This window comes from Procambarus clarkii, chromosome 23, assembly GCF_040958095.1.
Source record: "Procambarus clarkii isolate CNS0578487 chromosome 23, FALCON_Pclarkii_2.0, whole genome shotgun sequence".
Taxonomy (NCBI): Eukaryota; Metazoa; Arthropoda; class Malacostraca; order Decapoda; family Cambaridae; genus Procambarus; species Procambarus clarkii.
Window position 1 is genome coordinate 10,280,076 of NC_091172.1, and position 18,997 is coordinate 10,299,072.

Here is an 18,997-nt window from a genome sequence, read left to right on the forward strand (position 1 = left end):
GAGCAGGAACAGAAGGAGCGAGGAACGGGAGGCAGGTTAGTGAGGCTGCAGGCACCGTTCAAGGCCTCTGGTCAGTACTGACATAGGAGGGGTGGGCGAGATGGCATGTTGGGGGGTCAAACAAGAAATTCAAGTTATGGTAAACAGTGTTGGTCTAGGGAGAGGTGTTGGTCAGTCTACTCTCCCCACCTCTCCCCGCCCTCCAGCCCCCACCTCTCCCCGCCCTCCAGCCCCCACCTCTCCCCGCCCTCCAGTCCCCACCTCTTCCCGCCCTCCAGCCCCCACCCTCATTATCCCCCCCAACTCCCAAGGCTGAGCTCGTCTCAGCAAGCAGAGAATGTTAGGTTTGTGTTTAGGTTTATAAGGTGCGGGCTGCCGCGGGAACGGTGCGGGCTGCCGCGGGAACGGTGCGGGCTGCCGCGGGAACGGTGCGGGCTGCCGCGGGAACGGTGCGGACTGCCGCGGGAACGGTGCGGGCTGCCGCGGGAACGGTGCGGGCTGCCGCGGGAACGGTGCGGGCTGCCGCGGGAACGGTGCGGGCTGCCATGGGAACGGTGGGGGCTGCCATGGGAACGGTGGGGGCTGCCATGGGAACGGTGCGGGCTGCCGCGGGAACGGTGGGGGCTGCCATGGGAACGGTGGGGGCTGCCGCGGGAACGGTGCGGGCTGCCACGGGAACGGTGCGGGCTGCCATGGGAACGGTGGGGGCTGCCATGGGAACGGTGGGGGGCTGCCACGGGAACGGTGCGGGTTGCCATGGGAACGGTGGGGGCTGCCATGGGAACGGTGGGGGGCTGCCACGGGAACGGTGCGGGCTGCCACGGGAACGGTGCGGGCTGCCACGGGAACGGTGGGGGCTGCCGCGGGAACGGTGCGGGCTGCCATGGGAACGGTGGGGGCTGCCATGGGAACGGTGGGGGGCTGCCACGGGAACGGTGCGGGCTGCCGCGGGAACGGTGCGGGCTGCCACGGGAACGGTGGGGGCTGCCATGGGAACGGTGGGGGCTACCATGGGAACGGTGCAGGCTGCCACGGGAACGGTGCGGGCTGCCACGGGAACGGTGGGGGCTGCCATGGGAACGGTGGGGGCTGCCGCGGGAACGGTGGGGGCTGCCATGGGAACGGTGGGGGCTGCCATGGGAACGGTGCGGGCTGCCACGGGAACGGTGCGGGCTGCCATGGGAACGGTGGGGGCTGCCATGGGAACGGTAGGGGCTGCCATGGGAACGGTGCGGGCTGCCGCGGGAACGGTGGGGGCTGCCATGGGAACGGTGGGGGCTGCCGCGGGAACGGTGGGGGCTGCCACGGGAACGGTGGGGGCTGCCATGGGAACGGTGCGGGCTGCCGCGGGAACGGTGGGGGCTGCCACGGGAACGGTGGGGGCTGCCATGGGAACGGTGGGGGCTGCCGCGGGAACGGTGGGGGCTGCCACGGGAACGGTGGGGGCTGCCATGGGAACGGTGGGGGCTGCCGCGGGAACGGTGGGGGCTGCCACGGGAACGGTGGGGGCTGCCACGGGAACGGTGGGGGCTGCCATGGGAACGGTGCGGGCTGCCGCGGGAACGGTGGGGGCTGCCGCGGGAACGGTGGGGGCTGCCGCGGGAACGGTGGGGGCTGCCGCGGGAACGGTGGGGGCTGCCGCGGGAACGGTGGGGGCTGCCATGGGAACGGTGGGGGCTGCCACGGGAACGGTGGGGGCTGCCATGGGAACGGTGGGGGCTGCCACGGGAACGGTGCGGGCTGCCATGGGAACGGTGGGGGCTGCCACGGGAACGGTGGGGGCTGCCATGGGAACGGTGGGGGCTGCCGCGGGAACGGTGTGGGCTGCCATGGGAACGGTGGGGGCTGCCATGGGAACGGTGGGGGCTGCCACGGGAACGGTGGGGGCTGCCATGGGAACGGTGGGGGCTGCCGCGGGAACGGTGCGGGCTGCCATGGGAACGGTGCGGGCTGCCACGGGAACGGTGCGGGCTGCCATTGGAACGGTGGGGGCTGCCACGGGAACGGTGGGGGCTGCCATGGGAACGGTGGGGGCTGCCACGGGAACGGTGGGGGCTGCCATGGGAACGGTGGGGGCTGCCGCGGGAACGGTGCGGGCTGCCATGGGAACGGTGCGGGCTGCCACGGGAACGGTGGGGGCTGCCATGGGAACGGTGGGGGCTGCCACGGGAACGGTGGGGGCTGCCATGGGAACGGTGGGGGCTGCCGCGGGAACGGTGCGGGCTGCCATGGGAACGGTGCGGGCTGCCATGGGAACGGTACACTGGCACAGTCCGTCTAACACCCACACCGTCCCACCAACAACTTCCCACACCCCCATCAACAGCCCCCAACTGTTCACTCATAATCTCCCCAACACTCCACCATATAACTACAATATCAAGTTACAGAGGTGACTATCACTGGTGAAGATATATGTCTTAGGTACACATATTACAGACGAGAGTGTAAGAGATACAGTGGGTGTTTGAGTGGGAGATACAGTGGGTGTTTGAGTGGGAGATAAATTAGGGACTTTTTGGTTTTACTTGTAAATAAGCCATAGGTTGGAACATTTATTAATTAATCAGGGAGTGAGTTCCAAAGACTGGGCCCTTTTATTTGCATGGTGTGTTTGCACAGATTTAGCCTGACTCTGGGGATATCAAAGAGATATTTATTTCTGGTGTGGTGCTCTTGGGTTATATTACACCTATCAAAGAAAAGTTTCAGATCACGATTAGTATTTAGGAACTAGGTTTTGTACATGTAGATAGCACATGAGAATGTGTGGAGTGAGTGTATGTTTAAGAATTCACTGTGTCGGGTAACAGGAAGCCAGAGTGTATTCACACACGTTAGGCTTTCATCTAATATTGTAGGTCTTTTTTGTGTTTAGTGTGAGTTTGTTGGTTGACATCCACGAGTAGACTTTGTTTTATTCATTGTTGACAATATTATTTAGTGTGTGTGGGTTGGAGGTCAGAATAGATGAGGGTAGTATCGTCAGCAAATAGAATAGGTTTAAGAATGTTAGAAACATCTGGCAAGTCATTGTTGTATACAAGAAATAGGAGAGGTTTAAGATGGTGCCCTGTGGAACCCCCTACTGTCAATGGTAGAGTGGGGAAGGTTATGCTATTGATAGCTACATATTGGTGTCTGTCACTGAGAGAGGAGCGAATATAGTCCAGAACAAGGCCTCGGATACCATAGCAGTGAAGTTTAAGGAAGAGGTAGTTATGGTTTACATGATCAAAGGCCTTTCTCAGGTCAATGAAGAGGCCAATTGGAAACTCATAATTTGTCAAGGACTGAGTAGATTATAATGTGCTTGTGGTCGATCTCGAACCCAATGACGACGTTTATTGAATTTTGTAACTGTAACTTGTTTAACTAAATGGATTGTGGGGTTCAGTCCCTGAGCCCATTATGTGCCTCTGTAACCTTTTCCACTACCGCCCACAAGATGGGTATGGGGTGCATAATAAATGAACTAATCTAACTAAACTAGTGAGTGAATGATGGATACAACAAGTGTCGGGCTGACTGGTAAAAGGAGAAGAGAGGCTGTCTGTGAGATAAGTGGTAACATGGGTCTAAGTCACTGGGATTTTTCTGGCATAGTTAGCACCAATTGATGAAAAGAAGCTATTAAATTCAGTTGCCGTTTCTAAGTCTGTTGCAGATGTGATAACCGTCCTTGGAGAGTTTTATTTTTTTTTTTTTTTTTTTTTTTTTTTTGAGATATATACAAGAGTTGTTACATTCTTGTACAGCCACTAGTACGCGTAGCGTTTCGGGCAGGTCCCTGGAATACGATCCCCCGCCGCGAAGAATCGTTGTTACAACCAAGTACTCATTTTACTGTTGCGTTAAACAGAGGCTACAGTTAAGGAATTGCGCCCAGTAAATCCTCCCCGGCCAGGATACGAACCCATGACATAGCGCTCGCGGAACGCCAGGCGAGTGTCTTACCACTACACCACGGAGACTGTTAAAGTGGTTAGTGGTTGTGTACACCTTGATTATCTGCTTGTTATGTGATTGTTGTTTAGATCCTGGCATGTTAGAGATGGCTCTTCGTATACTTTTCATATTTCCTTTTCCTTCTTCAAATCTGTTATCATAAAAGAAACTTTGGCTCTTCGATTATATTGATAAGCATTGATGAGTATCTCTTAACGTCTCCTTTTGTAACTAGGCCAATCCTATGGGGTTTTTCATATTTGTGTTTCTTGTTGATTGCTTTAAGTAAGCCACTCGTGAGCCAGGGGTTGTATAATCTTTTGTCAGTTACCTGCTTGGTGAGGAGGAGAGGACAGTCAGTGTTGTAGAGACTTACAGTTTCGGAGAGGAAGATGTCGGCTAATGAATTTATATCCTGTGTATTGTTAAATTCAGATTCCCAGTTTATATTATGAAGTGCATTTATGAGGTTACTTATTAGTGATTTGCTGTGTAGTGTAAAGGTAAGTTTCCTGGTATCTGAAGGTGTTATGTCCATGTTTGCTGAGAGGAAGGGAGGGTAGTGGTCAGTTGGTCTGTCTGTGATTATACCAGAGACAAGTGCTGTTATGTTAGTCCATATGTGGTCCAGCAGATGTTTGAGTGATTCGTGTAGACTTGATGATTGTGGGGATTCGTATACAGGAGTTCATGCTGTTAAGGAGGTACTCGCCTTTGTGGGAGGGGGGGGATGCTATTTTGTTTTTTTTTGACAAAGGTCAATGTTAAAGTCACCTCCTAAGATGATGTGATTTTTGTTGAGTTTGTTGTTTATGATTAGGTTCCTTATATTATCTGAGAATGCAGTTGTATTAGTATTAGGAAATCTATACACAGCTCCTATAGTTATTATAGGGTAGCAGCCTACCCTAAAATTGTCTCACCCTAAAATAAGACATGAGACAAAGACGTGTCACGTGGTTATTGTGAGACCGTGACGTGGCGGGGTTATGAGACTCACCTGGGGACACGTGGTGTAGACGGTCAGGGTAGACAGGGTACTCACCTGGGGACACGTGATGTAGACGGTCAGGGTAGACAGGGTACTCACCTGGGGACACGTGGTGTAGACGGTCAGGGTAGACAGGGTACAGCCTCACGGACGGGAAGCCAGCCTGGTAGATGAACTTCCTGGGCTGAGGGTCGGCAGGCCAGGCTGCACACACCGCCATCACCACCACCTGCCAGGGAGGACCAGGCCGCTATTAGTGCTTGTGTACACCCTCTCACAACCCTACATGTCCCTTACCCTCTCTCACAACCCTACATGTCCCTTACCCTCTCTCACAACCCTACATGTCCCTCACCCCCTCTCACAACCCTACATGTCCCTTACCCCCTCTCACAACCCTACATATCCCTCACCCCCTCTCACAACCCTACATGTCCCTCACCCCCTCTCACAACCCTACATGTCCCTTACCCCCTCTCACAACCCTACATGTCCCTCACCCCCTCTCACAACCCTACATGTCCCTCACCCCCTCTCACAACCCTACATGTCCCTCACCCCCTCTCACAACCCTACATGTCCCTCACCCCCTCTCACAACCCTACATGTCCCTCACCCCCTCTCACAACCCTACATGTCCCTCACCCCCTCTCACAACCCTACATGTCCCTCACCCCCTCTCACAACCCTACATGTCCCTCACCCCCTCTCACAACCCTACATGTCCCTCACCCCCTCTCACAACCCTACATGTCCCTCACCCCCTCTCACAACCCTACATGTCCCTCACCCCCTCTCACAACCCTACATGTCCCTCACCCCCTCTCACAACCCTACATGTCCCTCACCCCCTCTCACAACCCTACATGTCCCTCACCCCCTCTCACAACCCTACATGTCCCTCACCCCCTCTCACAACCCTACATGTCCCTCACCCCCTCTCACAACCCTACATGTCTCTCACCCCCTCTCACAACCCTACATGTCCCTCACCCCCTCTCACAACCCTACATGTCCCTCACCCCCTCTCACAACCCTACATGTCCCTCACCCCCTCTCACAACCCTACATGTCCCTCACCCCCTCTCACAACCCTACATGTCCCTCACCCCCTCTCACAACCCTACATGTCCCTTACCCCCTCTCACAACCCTACATGTCCCTCACCCCCTCTCACAACCCTACATGTCCCTCACCCCCTCTCACAACCCTACATGTCCCTTACCCCCTCTCACAACCCTACATGTCCCTCACCCCCTCTCACAACCCTACATGTCCCTCACCCCCTCTCACAACCCTACATGTCCCTCACCCCCTCTCACAACCCTACATGTCCCTCACCCCCTCTCACAACCCTACATGTCCCTCACCCCCTCTCACAACCCTACATGTCCCTCACCCCCTCTCACAACCCTACATGTCCCTTACCCCCTCTCACAACCCTACATGTCCCTCACCCCCTCTCACAACCCTACATGTCCCTCACCCCCTCTCACAACCCTACATGTCCCTCACCCCCTCTCACAACCCAACATGTCCCTCACCCCCTCTCACAACCCTACATGTCCCTCACCCCCTCTCACAACCCAACATGTCCCTTACCCTCTCTCACAACCCTACATGTCCCTCACCCCCTCTCACAACCCTACATGTCCCTCACCCCCCTCTCACAACCCTACATGACCCTCACCCCCTCTCACAACCCTACATGTCCCTCACCCCCTCTCACAACCCTACATGTCCCTCACCCCCTCTCACAACCCTACATGTCCCTCACCCCCTCTCACAACCCTACATGTCCCTCACCCCCTCTCACAACCCTACATGTCCCTCACCCCCTCTCACAACCCTACATGTCCCTCACCCCCTCTCACAACCCTACATGTCCCTCACCCCCTCTCACAACCCTACATGTCTTTCACCCCCCTCTCACAACCCTACATGTCCCTCACCCCCTCTCACAACCCTACATGTCCCTCACTCCCCTCTCACAACCCTACATGTCCCTCACCCCCTCTCACAACCCTACATGTCCCTCACCCCCTCTCACAACCCTACATGTCCCTCACCCCCCTCTCACAACCCTACATGTCCCTCACCCCCTCTCACAACCCTACATGTCCCTCACCCCCTCTCACAACCCTACATGTCCCTCACCCCCTCTCACAACCCTACATGTCCCTCACCCCCTCTCACAACCCTACATGTCCCTCACCCCCTCTCACAACCCTACATGTCCTTCACCCCCCCTCTCACAACCCTACATGTCCCTCACCCCCTCTCACAACCCTACATGTCCCTCACCCCCCTCTCACAACCCTACATGTCCCTCACCCCCTCTCACAACCCTACATGTCCCTCACCCCCTCTCACAACCCTACATGTCCCTCACCCCCCCTCTCACAACCCTACATGTCCCTCACCCCCTCTCACAACCCTACATGTCCCTCACCCCCCTCTCACAACCCTACATGTCCCTCACCCCCCTCTCACAACCCTACATGTCCCTCACCCCCTCTTATAACCCTACATGTCCCTCACCCCCTCTCACAACCCTACATGTCCCTCACCCCCTCTCACAACCCTACATGTCCCTCACCCCCTCTCACAACCCTACATGTCCCTCACCCCCTCTCACAACCCTACATGTCCCTCACCCCCCTCTCACAACCCTACATGTCCCTCACCCCCTCTCACAACCCTACATGTCCCTCACCCCCTCTCACAACCCTACATGTCCCTCACCCCCTCTCACAACCCTACATGTCCCTCACCCCCTCTCACAACCCTACATGCTTGACGACACGAGACAGAGTCATTGTCTTCATCCCCAAGATTCCATCACTATACATTTATATTATTTATTTACTTATATACTAGAAGATGCACTGGGGGGTTAAGAGAGTACATGATAATGATGACTTAAATTCTTGTAAAGCCACTAGCACGCATAGCGTTTTAAGCAAATCTAATCAAGTATAATCAGAAGTATAAGTATAATAAAAAACAGTACATTCATACATGACATCCTCTCCCCTACACACCTGGCAGAGGAGGCCAGTTTTGAGCAGTTGTCGGGCCCCAACGAGGCCCGTAGGTTGGATATGTTGGGCCCTCCTCAACCCGCTCCTGCTGTTTCTTCCAGAAAGACTACGCGACACGACGGACTTCCTGAACAAGATACAGATGTTACGAGACCCCGTACCAGTGGGTACACTCCTGTTTTGTTTAGATGTAGTCTGTCTGTAGACAAGCTGTCCACAGAGGGAGGCGACAGAGCGAGTTGGGATTGTTTTGATAGGAACAAGCATAAAATACGGGATGAATTGAGACAAGCGGGGGTATAGAGACCTCCGACGAAGCAGCCACTTGAAGAAGCCACCCTACATGTCATCAGAGACTATCCTCATGATTGATGGAAAGACTTATCTGCAGATATAGCGGACAGCTATAGACGCGTCTAGTAGCGTGGCCATAGTGGAAATCTTTGTACATATAGTGTTCGAAACAGAAAGAAGTAACAGACAACAGGATCTCATCCTTTTCTTACGCTATATTGATGACATTTTCGGCATCATGGCAGGAGGAAGGCAGCAGCTACATGACTTTTTCAACTGGACTAACACAGTACAGGAACAACCGTGGACATCTTCAAGAGGAAACTAGATTGTTTCCTCCAAGGAGTGCCGGACCAACCGGGCTGTGGTGGGTATGTTGGCCTGCGGGCCGCTCCAAGCAACAGCCTGGTGAACCAAACTCTCACAAGTCAAGCCTGGCCTCGGGCCGGGCTTGGGGAGTAGAAAAACTCCCATAACCCCATCAACCAGGTATCCATAGCAACCGGAAGTTCACGCTGGAAGAAAATGAACAGACGACACCGTTTTTGGATACGCGAGTCTACATAGACGAGGGAGACAGAACACCTCAAAACAACTACCTCCTGCAAACCGACGAATCTTCATTCGTATCTCATATATCTCAAACCAAGCCACCCGTTATCCTTCAAAAGATCCCTGCCCTAGTCCTTGGGCTTAAGTTGAAAGAAAATACCTACAACAGACATTGGAAAGAACAGAACCTACAACAGGCATTGGGAAACCTATGAGACCTTTTCCGAAACAGGGGCTACCCTGAAAATATAATGAGAAACAGCAACGAAGGTATTGGGGTTAGACACAGAAACCCTCCATGGTATAGGAAGGAGGAGAGAACCAATGGACAGGTGGGTTTTACCAGTGATGTATTTCCCAGGAACAGCAGGTCCGCTCCAACGGAGTATGAGGGACATGTGGGAGTGGCTCCGAAACACTTATGAAAAACACCCAACTTGGCCGACTTTCCCACAACGGAAAGTCGTTATGGGAGCTGTTGTGACTCTCCCATAACGGAAAGTCAAAAAGAAAGACTTTTTGGAAAGTCGAAAGTAAGGATGCCCTTCGTTTAACAGACACACACACACCACCACTCAAGCACTGAACTCATTTAGCGTACACTTTAATATTGGGAACAGTCTGCATCCTCCTGAAGTGATAGTTCTTACTGTGTTTATGTGCTGATGGACCACCAGAAAGTTTACTTTTTGTACTTATAATTTTATAGGTACCAGAATTTTATAAGTATAATTTTCTGATTCCAGAAAAATGTAATTAAGTCCAAAGTTTGAACATTCCTAGGCCTAGTATAGCATATACTTACTATATTAGGCCTAAGACACCGTGTATTTGGCCTAGGATTGCTACGAGATGTTAGGTTACCGAAAGTATTTATGTTCTAATTAAAAATGTTTCCCATTCGTCTAAATTCAGCAATACAAAAGTCAGCTTTCTGGTGGTCCATCACTACATGTTGTACTGTCGAGCTCAGTTACTGTAAGAACTGTCACCTTAGGATGGTGTGATTGTACAATGTAGAGAGCAGAGTCACTAGTTTTTCCCCGGGAGACTCTGGGCCCCTGAGGGCCGACATGCCTTCCTGGGTCATGACGGGCCCCGCGGCCCACATGGCCCCGCCTTACACTCCTTATTGTCCATATATCTTAACACACCTACTCTTAATTGCTGTTTATCTTATTATCCAGGTTTAGTTGTAATAGTTTGCATTGTATTTGAACAGGTGCTGCGTCATCCAGCAGATGATATTAGAATGTTTCCGTTCGTGTAAACCTCGGGTTCAGATCCGGATTCCGTACACCGACCCGTCTCGCAACTCTGTAATTCACTTATTGCAACAGTAACTAATATACATGCTCCACGGTTATACATAGATCATGGGAGAGTATACATGCTCCACGGTTATACATAGATCATGGGAGAGTATACATGCTCCACGGTTATACATAGATCATGGGAGAGTATACATGCTCCACGGTTATACATAGATCATGGGAGAGTATACATGCTCCACGGTTATACATAGATCATGGGAGAGTATACATGCTCCACGGTTATACATAGATCATGGGAGAGTATACATGCTCCACGGCTATACATAGATCATGGGAGAGTATACATGCTCCACGGTTATACATAGATCATGGGAGAGTATACATGCTCCACGATTATACATAGATCATGGGAAAGTATACATGCTCCACGGCTATACATAGATCATGGGAGAGTATACATGCTCCACGGTTATACATAGATCATGGGAAAGTATACATGCTCCACGGTCATACACAGATCATGGGAAAGTATACATGCTCCACGGTCATACACAGATCATGGGAAAGTATACATGCTCCACGGTCATACATAGATCGCCGGAGCCCCCACGCTAGAACCCAACGCAAGAATCCCACGCCAGAACCCAACACCAGAACCCCACGCCAGAACCCCACGCCAGAACCCCACGCCAGAACCCAACACCAGAACCCCACGCCGGAACCCAACACCAGAACCCCACGCCAGAACCCAACACCAGAACCCCACGCCAGAACCCAACGCCAGAACCCCACGCCGGAACCCAACACCAGAACCCCACGCTGGAACCCAACACCAGAACCCCACGCCGGAACCCAACGCCAGAACCCCACGCCGGAACCCAACGCCGGAACCCAACGCCAGAACCCAACGCCAGAAGCCAACGCCAGAAGCCAACGTCAGAACCCCACGCCAGAACCCAACGCCAGAACCCAACACCAGAACCCCGCGCCAGAACCCCGCGCCAGAACCCAACGCCAGAACCCCGCGCCAGAACCCCGCGCCAGAACCCCATGCCAGAACCCCACGCCGGAACCCCTCGCCAGAACCCCATGCCAGAACCCCACGCCAGAACCCCACGCCATAACCCCATGCCAGAACCCCGCGCCAGAACCCCATGCCAGAACCCCACGCCGGAACCCCACGCCAGAACCCCATGCCAGAACCCCACGCCAGAACCCCACGCCAGAACCAAACGCCAGAACCCCTCGCCAGAACCCCATGCCAGAACCCCACGCCGGAACCCCTCGCCAGAACCCCATGCCAGAACCCCACGCCAGAACCCCACGCCAGAACCCCACGCCAGAACCCCATGCCAGAATCCCACGCCAGAACCCCACGCCAGAACCCAACGCCAGAACCCCACGCCAGAACCCCATGACAGAATCCCACGCCAGAACCCCACGCCAGAACCCCATGCCAGAACCCCACGCCAGAACCCCGCGCCAGAACCACGCGCCAGAACCCCACGCCAGAACCCCGCGCCAGAACTCCACGCCAGAACCCCGCGCCAGAACCCCACGCCAGAACCCCGCGCCAGAACCCCACGCCAGAACCCCACGCCAGAACCCCATGCCAGAACCCAACGCCAGAACCACGCGCCAGAACCCCACGCCAGAACCCCACGCCAGAATCCCATGCCAGAACCCCACGCCAGAACCACGCCAGAATCCCACGCCAGAACCCCACGCCAGAACCCCACGCCAGAACCCCACGCCAGAACCCAACGCCAGAACCCAACGCCAGAACCCCACGCCAGAACCCCACGCCAGAACCCAACGCCAGAACCCAACGCCAGAACCCCACGCCAGAACCCAACGCCAGAACCCAACGCCAGAACCCCACGCCAGAACCCCGCGCCAGAACTCCACGCCAGAACCTCGCGCCAGAACCCCACGCCAGAACTCCACGCCAGAACCCCGCGCCAGAACCCCACGCCAGAACCCCGCGCCAGAACCCCGCGCCAGAACCCCGCGCCAGAACTCCACGCCAGAACCCCGCGCCAGAACCCCACGCCAGAACCCCGCGCCAGAACCCCACGCCAGAACCCCGCGCCAGAACCCCACGCCAGAACCCCACACCAGAACCCCATGCCAGAACCCAACGCCGGAACCCCACGCCAGAACCCAACGCCAGAACCCCACGTCTGAAACCCGCACCAGAACCCCACGCCAGAACCCCACGTCTGAAACCCGCACCAGAACCCCACGCCAGAACCCCACGCCGGAACCCCTCGCCAGAACCCCACGCCAGAACCCCACGCCAGAACCCCACGCCAGAACCCCATGCCAGAACCCAACGCCGGAACCCCACGCCAGAACCCAACGCCAGAACCCCACGTCTGAAACCCGCACCAGAACCCCACGCCAGAACCCCACGTCTGAAACCCGCACCAGAACCCCACGCCAGAACCCCACGCCGGAACCCCTCGCCAGAACCCCACGCCAGAACCCCACGCCAGAACCCCACGCCAGAACCCCACGTCTGAAACCCGCACCAGAACCCCACGCCAGAACCCCACGTCTGAAACCCGCACCAGAACCCCACGCCGGAACCCCACGCCAGAACCCCACGCCAGAACCCCACGCCAGAACCCCACGCCAGAACCCCACGCCAGAACCCCGCGCCAGAACCCCGCGCCAGAACCCCGCACCAGAACCCCGCGCCAGAACCCCGCGCCAGAACCCCGCGCCAGAACCCCACGCCAGAACCCCGCGCCAGAACCCCACGCCAGAACCCCACGCCAGAACCCCACACCAGAACCCCATGCCAGAACCCAACGCCGGAACCCCACGCCAGAACCCAACGCCAGAACCCCACGTCTGAAACCCGCACCAGAACCCCACGCCAGAACCCCAAGCCAGAACCCCACGCCAGTGCATCACACCGAAGCACAACGCTGGAGTCCCCACAGGATCTGTGAGAAATATTTTCTCAAATATAAGAAAAATAAATTAATTTTAATTATACACAATGATAATAATCAAGTATAACGTTTCGTCCTCTGTTCAGAAATAATAACTTTAATCAAAATGCGCAGTTGTGTGTGACGCAATAATTCGTCACAGTGGTGGAGTGATGGGTGTGGACTCTGGGGAGGGTGGAGTGGGAACCCTCACTACTCAGTACCGGACTGGGCCGTCCTCACTACTCAGTACCGGAGTACCGGACTGGGCCGTCCTCACTACTCAGTACCGGACTGGGCCGTCCTCACTACTCAGTACCGGACCGGGCCGTCCTCACTACTCAGTACCGGAGTACCGGACTGGGCCGTCCTCACTACTCAGTACCGGACTGGGCCGTCCTCACTACTCAGTACCGGACCGGGCCGTCCTCACTACTCAGTACCGGAGTACCGGACTGGGCCGTCCTCACTACTCAGTACCGGACTGGGCCGTCCTCACTACTCAGTACCGGACCGGGCCGTCCTCACTACTCAGTACTGGACTGGGCCGTCCTCACTACTCAGTACCGGACTGGACCGTCCTCACTACTCAGTACTGGACCGGGCCGTCCTCACTACTCAGTACCGGACTGGGCCGTCCTCACTACTCAGTACTGGACTGGGCCGTCCTCACTACTCAGTACTGGACTGGGCCGTCCTCACTACTCAGTACCGGAGTGGGCCGTCCTCACTACTCAGTACTGGACTGGGCCGTCCTCACTACTCAGTACTGGACTGGGCCGTCCTCACTACTCAGTACTGGACTGGGCCGTCCTCACTACTCAGTACCGGACTGGGCCGTCCTCACTACTCAGTACTGGACTGGGCCGTCCTCACTACTCAGTACCGGACTGGGCCGTCCTCACTACTCAGTACTGGACTGGGCCGTCCTCACTACTCAGTACCGGACTGGGCCGTCCTCACTACTCAGTACCGGACTGGGCCGTCCTCACTACTCAGTACCGGACTGGGCCGTCCTCACTACTCAGTACCGGACTGGGCCGTCCTCACTACTCAGTACCGGACAAACAGATGCGTTGGTTATGACGCTCAGATGAACTGGACTCCGTACTGGACTAGAAACAAATATTTACATGTAAACTGTGCATAAAAAATAAAACAAAAAACACGTTTGGTCAGCGAAGCGAGGTTGGCAACATTGTTTGCATACCAACAATGTTCAATTCCTCGCCCGAGTCTCATAGCTCCTACTGTGAACACCTGCTCCGCCTGGGAAGGACGTGACGCTATTTCACCACCGGGTGTCGGTACTGCTCTCAGGCATTCCTCTTCAACAGCCTACATTGGTACGATGGACCTGTCGCAGGCACCCGCCCCTTTGTTCTGCTCCCCAGAGTTCACAGGACGCCTGACGCCTTATCTCTGGGTCACTGGGTGTTGACAGTGTTCCTTCTGTTGCGGTGTGTGGGTGGGATGGGGGTCAGAACTCACAGGACGCCTTATCTCTGGGTCACTGGGTGTTGACAGTGTTCCTTCTGTTGCTGTGTGTGGGTGGGATGGGGGTCAGAGCTCACAGGATGCCTTATCTCTGGGTCACGAGGTGTTGACAGTCTTCCTGCTGGTGCTGTGTGTGGGTGGGATGGGGGGTCAGAGCTCACAGGATGCCTTATCTCTGGGTCACGAGGTGTTGACAGTCTTCCTGCTGGTGCTGTGTGTGGGTGGGATGGGGGGTCAGAGCTCACAGGATGCCTTATCTCTGGGTCACGAGGTGTTGACAGTCTTCCTGCTTGTCCGTCGCCGGCCTCTCCTGGGAGACACAAACAACTGACTACTATTTGCCTTATCACAGTAGTTTCCAACCTACAGAGTTGTGTACATCGGTGCATATCCCTGCGGGTTCGTCTGCAAAGTTGTCTTACACGAACTTGTCTTACACGAGTTCGTCTGAATGGGTGAGCGAGCGAAAGTCTATTAAGCATGCGTCTATGTGTGTGAGCGTGCATCTGTGTGGGTGTGCGTGCGTCTGTGTTGGTGTACTCAACTGATTGCACTCGCCTAGTTGTGCTTGCAGGAGTTGAGCTTTGGATCTTTGGCCTTTCAACTGTCAATCAACTGATGTACAGATTAATGAGCCTATTGGGCTCTATCAAATCTACATTTGAAACTGAAACAATTCTTTCTTATGTCTCTGTGGGTACTAAGTTTCCACCTGTGTCCCCTTGTTCCACCCGTGCTAAATAGCTTGTCTTTGTCCACCCTGTCAATTCCTCTGAGAATTTTGAAAGTAGTGATCAGGTCTCCGCTTACTCTTCTGTCTTCCAGGGACGTGAGGTTTAGCTCCCATAGCCTTTCCTCGTAACTCATACCTCTCAATTTTGGGACTAGTCTGGTGGCATACCTCTGAATCTTCTTTAACTTTGTCTTATGTTTAACCAGGTATGGACTCCAAGTTGGAGCTGCATACTCCAGAACTCTGGTCTGACATAATTGGTATACAGGGTCCTGAACAATTCCTTACACAAGTTTCTAAAGGCAATTCTTATGTTGACCAATGTAGCATATGCCGCCGATGATATCCTTTTGATGTGGGCTTCTGAGGACAGGTTCGACATTATATCAACCCCCAGATCTTTCTCTCTATTTTACTCTTGCAGGATTTCACTTCCCAGATGGTACCTTGTGTTCGGCCTCCTGCTCCCTTTGCCTAATTTCACTACTTTACACTTTTCTGAGTTAAACTTTAGTAGCCACTTTCTAGACCATTTCTCCAGTTTGTCCAAGTCGTCCTGTAATCTTTGTCTTGATTCTTCTCATAATTTGTGCATCATCAGCAAACATTGAGAGGAATGAGTCTATTCCCTCTGAAAGATCGTTTACATATATCAGAAACAGGATGGGACAGGATGGAAGTACAGAGCCTCGTGGGACTCTGCTGGGAATATCTCGCCACTCTGATGTCTCCCCCTCACAATTACTCGCTGTTACCTTGCATAAACCCATGCTGGTAATGTGTTACAAAGCTCCTTCTCTCCAGATGTTCTACGAGCTTTTTCCTCCCGATCTTCTTCATTACCTTGCATGGTATACAAGTTAGGGAAACTGGCCTGTAGTTCAGTGCATTTTGCCTGTCACCCTTTTTGTATATTGAGACTACATTAGCTGTCTTCCAGCTTTCCGGTAGGTCTCCTGTTTCAAGAGACCTGCTATACACCATAGAGAGTAGCGCACACAGTGCTTGTGCACCCTCTTTTAGCATACATGGTGAAATTCTGTCAGGCTCAACAGCTTTGTCACATTCAGCTCCAACAGATTCCTTTTGAATTTGAACTTACTGGTGAGCTCAAATTTCTCCAAGGTTGCTTGGTTTACAATGACTTCTCTCAATACAGGAACTTCTTGCTCTATTGTGAAGACCTCTTGGAATCTCTTGTTAAGTTCTTCACATAACTCCATACACTTTTCTCAGTTTCATCACTTGTTCCTTCACTGTTGTTTTCCTCCTGATTCGGCTGTGGAGCAGTTTTGGTTGAGGTCTTGGCTTTAATTGCGATGTCATTTTCATAGTGCCTCTCTGCTTTTTCCCTGACACTGAGGTGCTCATTCTTGCCCTCTGGTGTCTTCCTCTGCTCTCTGGTGTTCTGTTATTTTGTGTAGTTTCTCCATGTTCTTGTGTTAATTGCTTTGCTTCCTTATATGCCTGATTGAACCATGGATTCTTTTGTTTTTTACATTGTTCTCATTCTGAGCCGGGATAAACCTGTCTGCAGCTTCCTGACACTTCTGGGTGACATAGTCCATCATATATTATACCGTCCTTTCTCTGAATTCTGTTTCCCATGGTATTCCCATTAGGAATTTCCTCATCTCATAATAGTATCCTCTTTGGTAAGCTAGCATTTTCCTCTCTGATCCCTTCCTTGGATAGGTTAACCCTACCTCTCTCTACCAGATACTCAAATGTCAGTACGCTGTAGTCACTCATTCCCATGAGGGCTTCTAGTGTGACTTCCCTTATGTCTGACTCATTCAAAGTGAATAACAGGTCGAGTCTAGCTGGTTCGTCATTGCCTCTCATTCTTGTGGGTCCCTTGACACGCTGGCTTAGAAAGTTTCTTCTTGCCACGTCCAATAGTTTAGCTCTCCATATATCTGCACCCCCATGTTGTTCATTCACCCAGTCTATCTTGCCATAGTTGAAGTCGCCCATGATTAAAACTTCTGAGCGTTCCTACAGTCATCTGATGCTGCTCTCGCTGTTATATTAATGGGTGCCACGTTGTTTCTATCAAACTCCTGTCTGGGTCTTCTGTCATTTAATGAAGGGTTATAAATTTCTGCATCAATTATCTTAGGTCCATCCATTGTCATAGTTCCTGTTATGTGTCTATGCTTCACCGCCTGGGATCTGTGCGGGTGTGAGAGAGCGTCTGGGTGGGGGTGCACTATAATGAGAGATGATGTACAAGGTTATTGCTTCCAACCACTCTCGCTGCCTCCCACCAAGCCTGACTGCCTCCCACCCACTCTCGCTGCCTCCCACCCACTCTCCCTGCCTCCCACCAAGCCTGACTGCCTCCCACCCACTCTCGCTGCCTCCCACCCACTCTCCCTGCCTCTCACCAAGCCTGACTGCCTCCCACCCACTCTCCCTACCTCCCACCAAGCCTGACTGCCTCCCAACCACTCTCCCTGCCTCCCACCAAGCCTGACTGCCTCCCACCCACTCTCGCTGCCTCCCACCAAGCCTGACTGCCTTCCACCCACTCTCCCTACCTCCCACCAAGCCTGACTGCCTCCCACTCACTCTCGCTGCCTCCCACCAAGCCTGACTGCCTTCCACCCACTCTCGCTGCCTCCCACCCACTCTCCCTGCCTCCCACCAAGCCTGACTGCCTCCCACCCACTCTCGCTGCCTCCCACCCACTCTCCCTGCCTCCCACCAAGCCTGACTGCCTCCCACCCACTCTCGCTGCCTCCCACCCACTCTCCCTGCCTCCCACCAAGCCTGACTGCCTCCCACCCACTCTCGCTGCCTCCCACCAAGCCTGACTGCCTCTCACCAAGCCTGACTGCCTCCCACCCACTCTCCCTACCTCCCACCAAGCCTGACTGCCTCCCACCCACTCTCGCTGCCTCCCACCAAGCCTGACTGCCTTCCACCCACTCTCGCTGCCTCCCACCCACTCTCCCTGCCTCCCACCAAGCCTGACTGCCTCCCACCCACTCTCGCTGCCTCCCACCCACTCTCCCTGCCTCCTACCAAGCCTGACTGCCTCCCACCCACTCTCGCTGCCTCCCACCAAGCCTGACTGCCTTCCACCCACTCTCCCTACCTCCCACCAAGCCTGACTGCCTCCCACCCACTCTCGCTGCCTCCCACCAAGCCTGACTGCCTCCCACCCACTCTCCCTACCTCCCACCAAGCCTGACTGCCTCCCACCCACTCTCGCTGCCTCCCACCAAGCCTGACTGCCTCCCACCCACTCTCGCTGCCTCCCACCAAGCCTGACTGCCTTCCACCCACTCTCCCTACCTCCCACCAAGCCTGACTGCCTCCCAACCACTCTCCCTGCCTTCCACCCACTCTCCCTACCTCCCACCAAGCCTGACTGCCTCCCAACCACTCTCCCTGCCTCCCACCAAGCCTGACTGCCTCTCACCAAGCATCGCCGAGGCAGGCCAGCCGAGGAAGCCACAGAGCCACAGGCTGGGAGGAAAGCCTCGCTCATGTCAACAAACACTCCACCATAAGTGGAGAGGTTATATTGTCCAGCCACTGACTGACACTGCTCGCTCCTCTACCTGCACACCTACCTCACAACGTGTAGGTGAGTACCTCAGGTAGAGGGAGATGGAGGGGAGAAGGAGTGGAGGGAGATGGAGGGGAGGGAGGACAGGAGTGAGATGGAGGGGTGGGAGGGGTGAAGGGAGATGGAGGGGAGGGAGGAGGAG

General features: G+C 54.5%; 1 protein-coding gene across 1 annotated transcript in view; it reads right to left on the minus strand.

The window, feature by feature from the left end:
- The window catches only part of LOC123764066 (uncharacterized), a gene marked incomplete in the record, with an annotated part of 50,737 nt that overhangs the window by 16,752 nt on the left and 14,988 nt on the right, over nucleotides 1-18,997 (minus strand). The window contains 1 exon segment of the mRNA XM_069329874.1: nucleotides 5,039-5,168. Coding sequence (XP_069185975.1) covers nucleotides 5,039-5,168 — 130 coding nt within the window.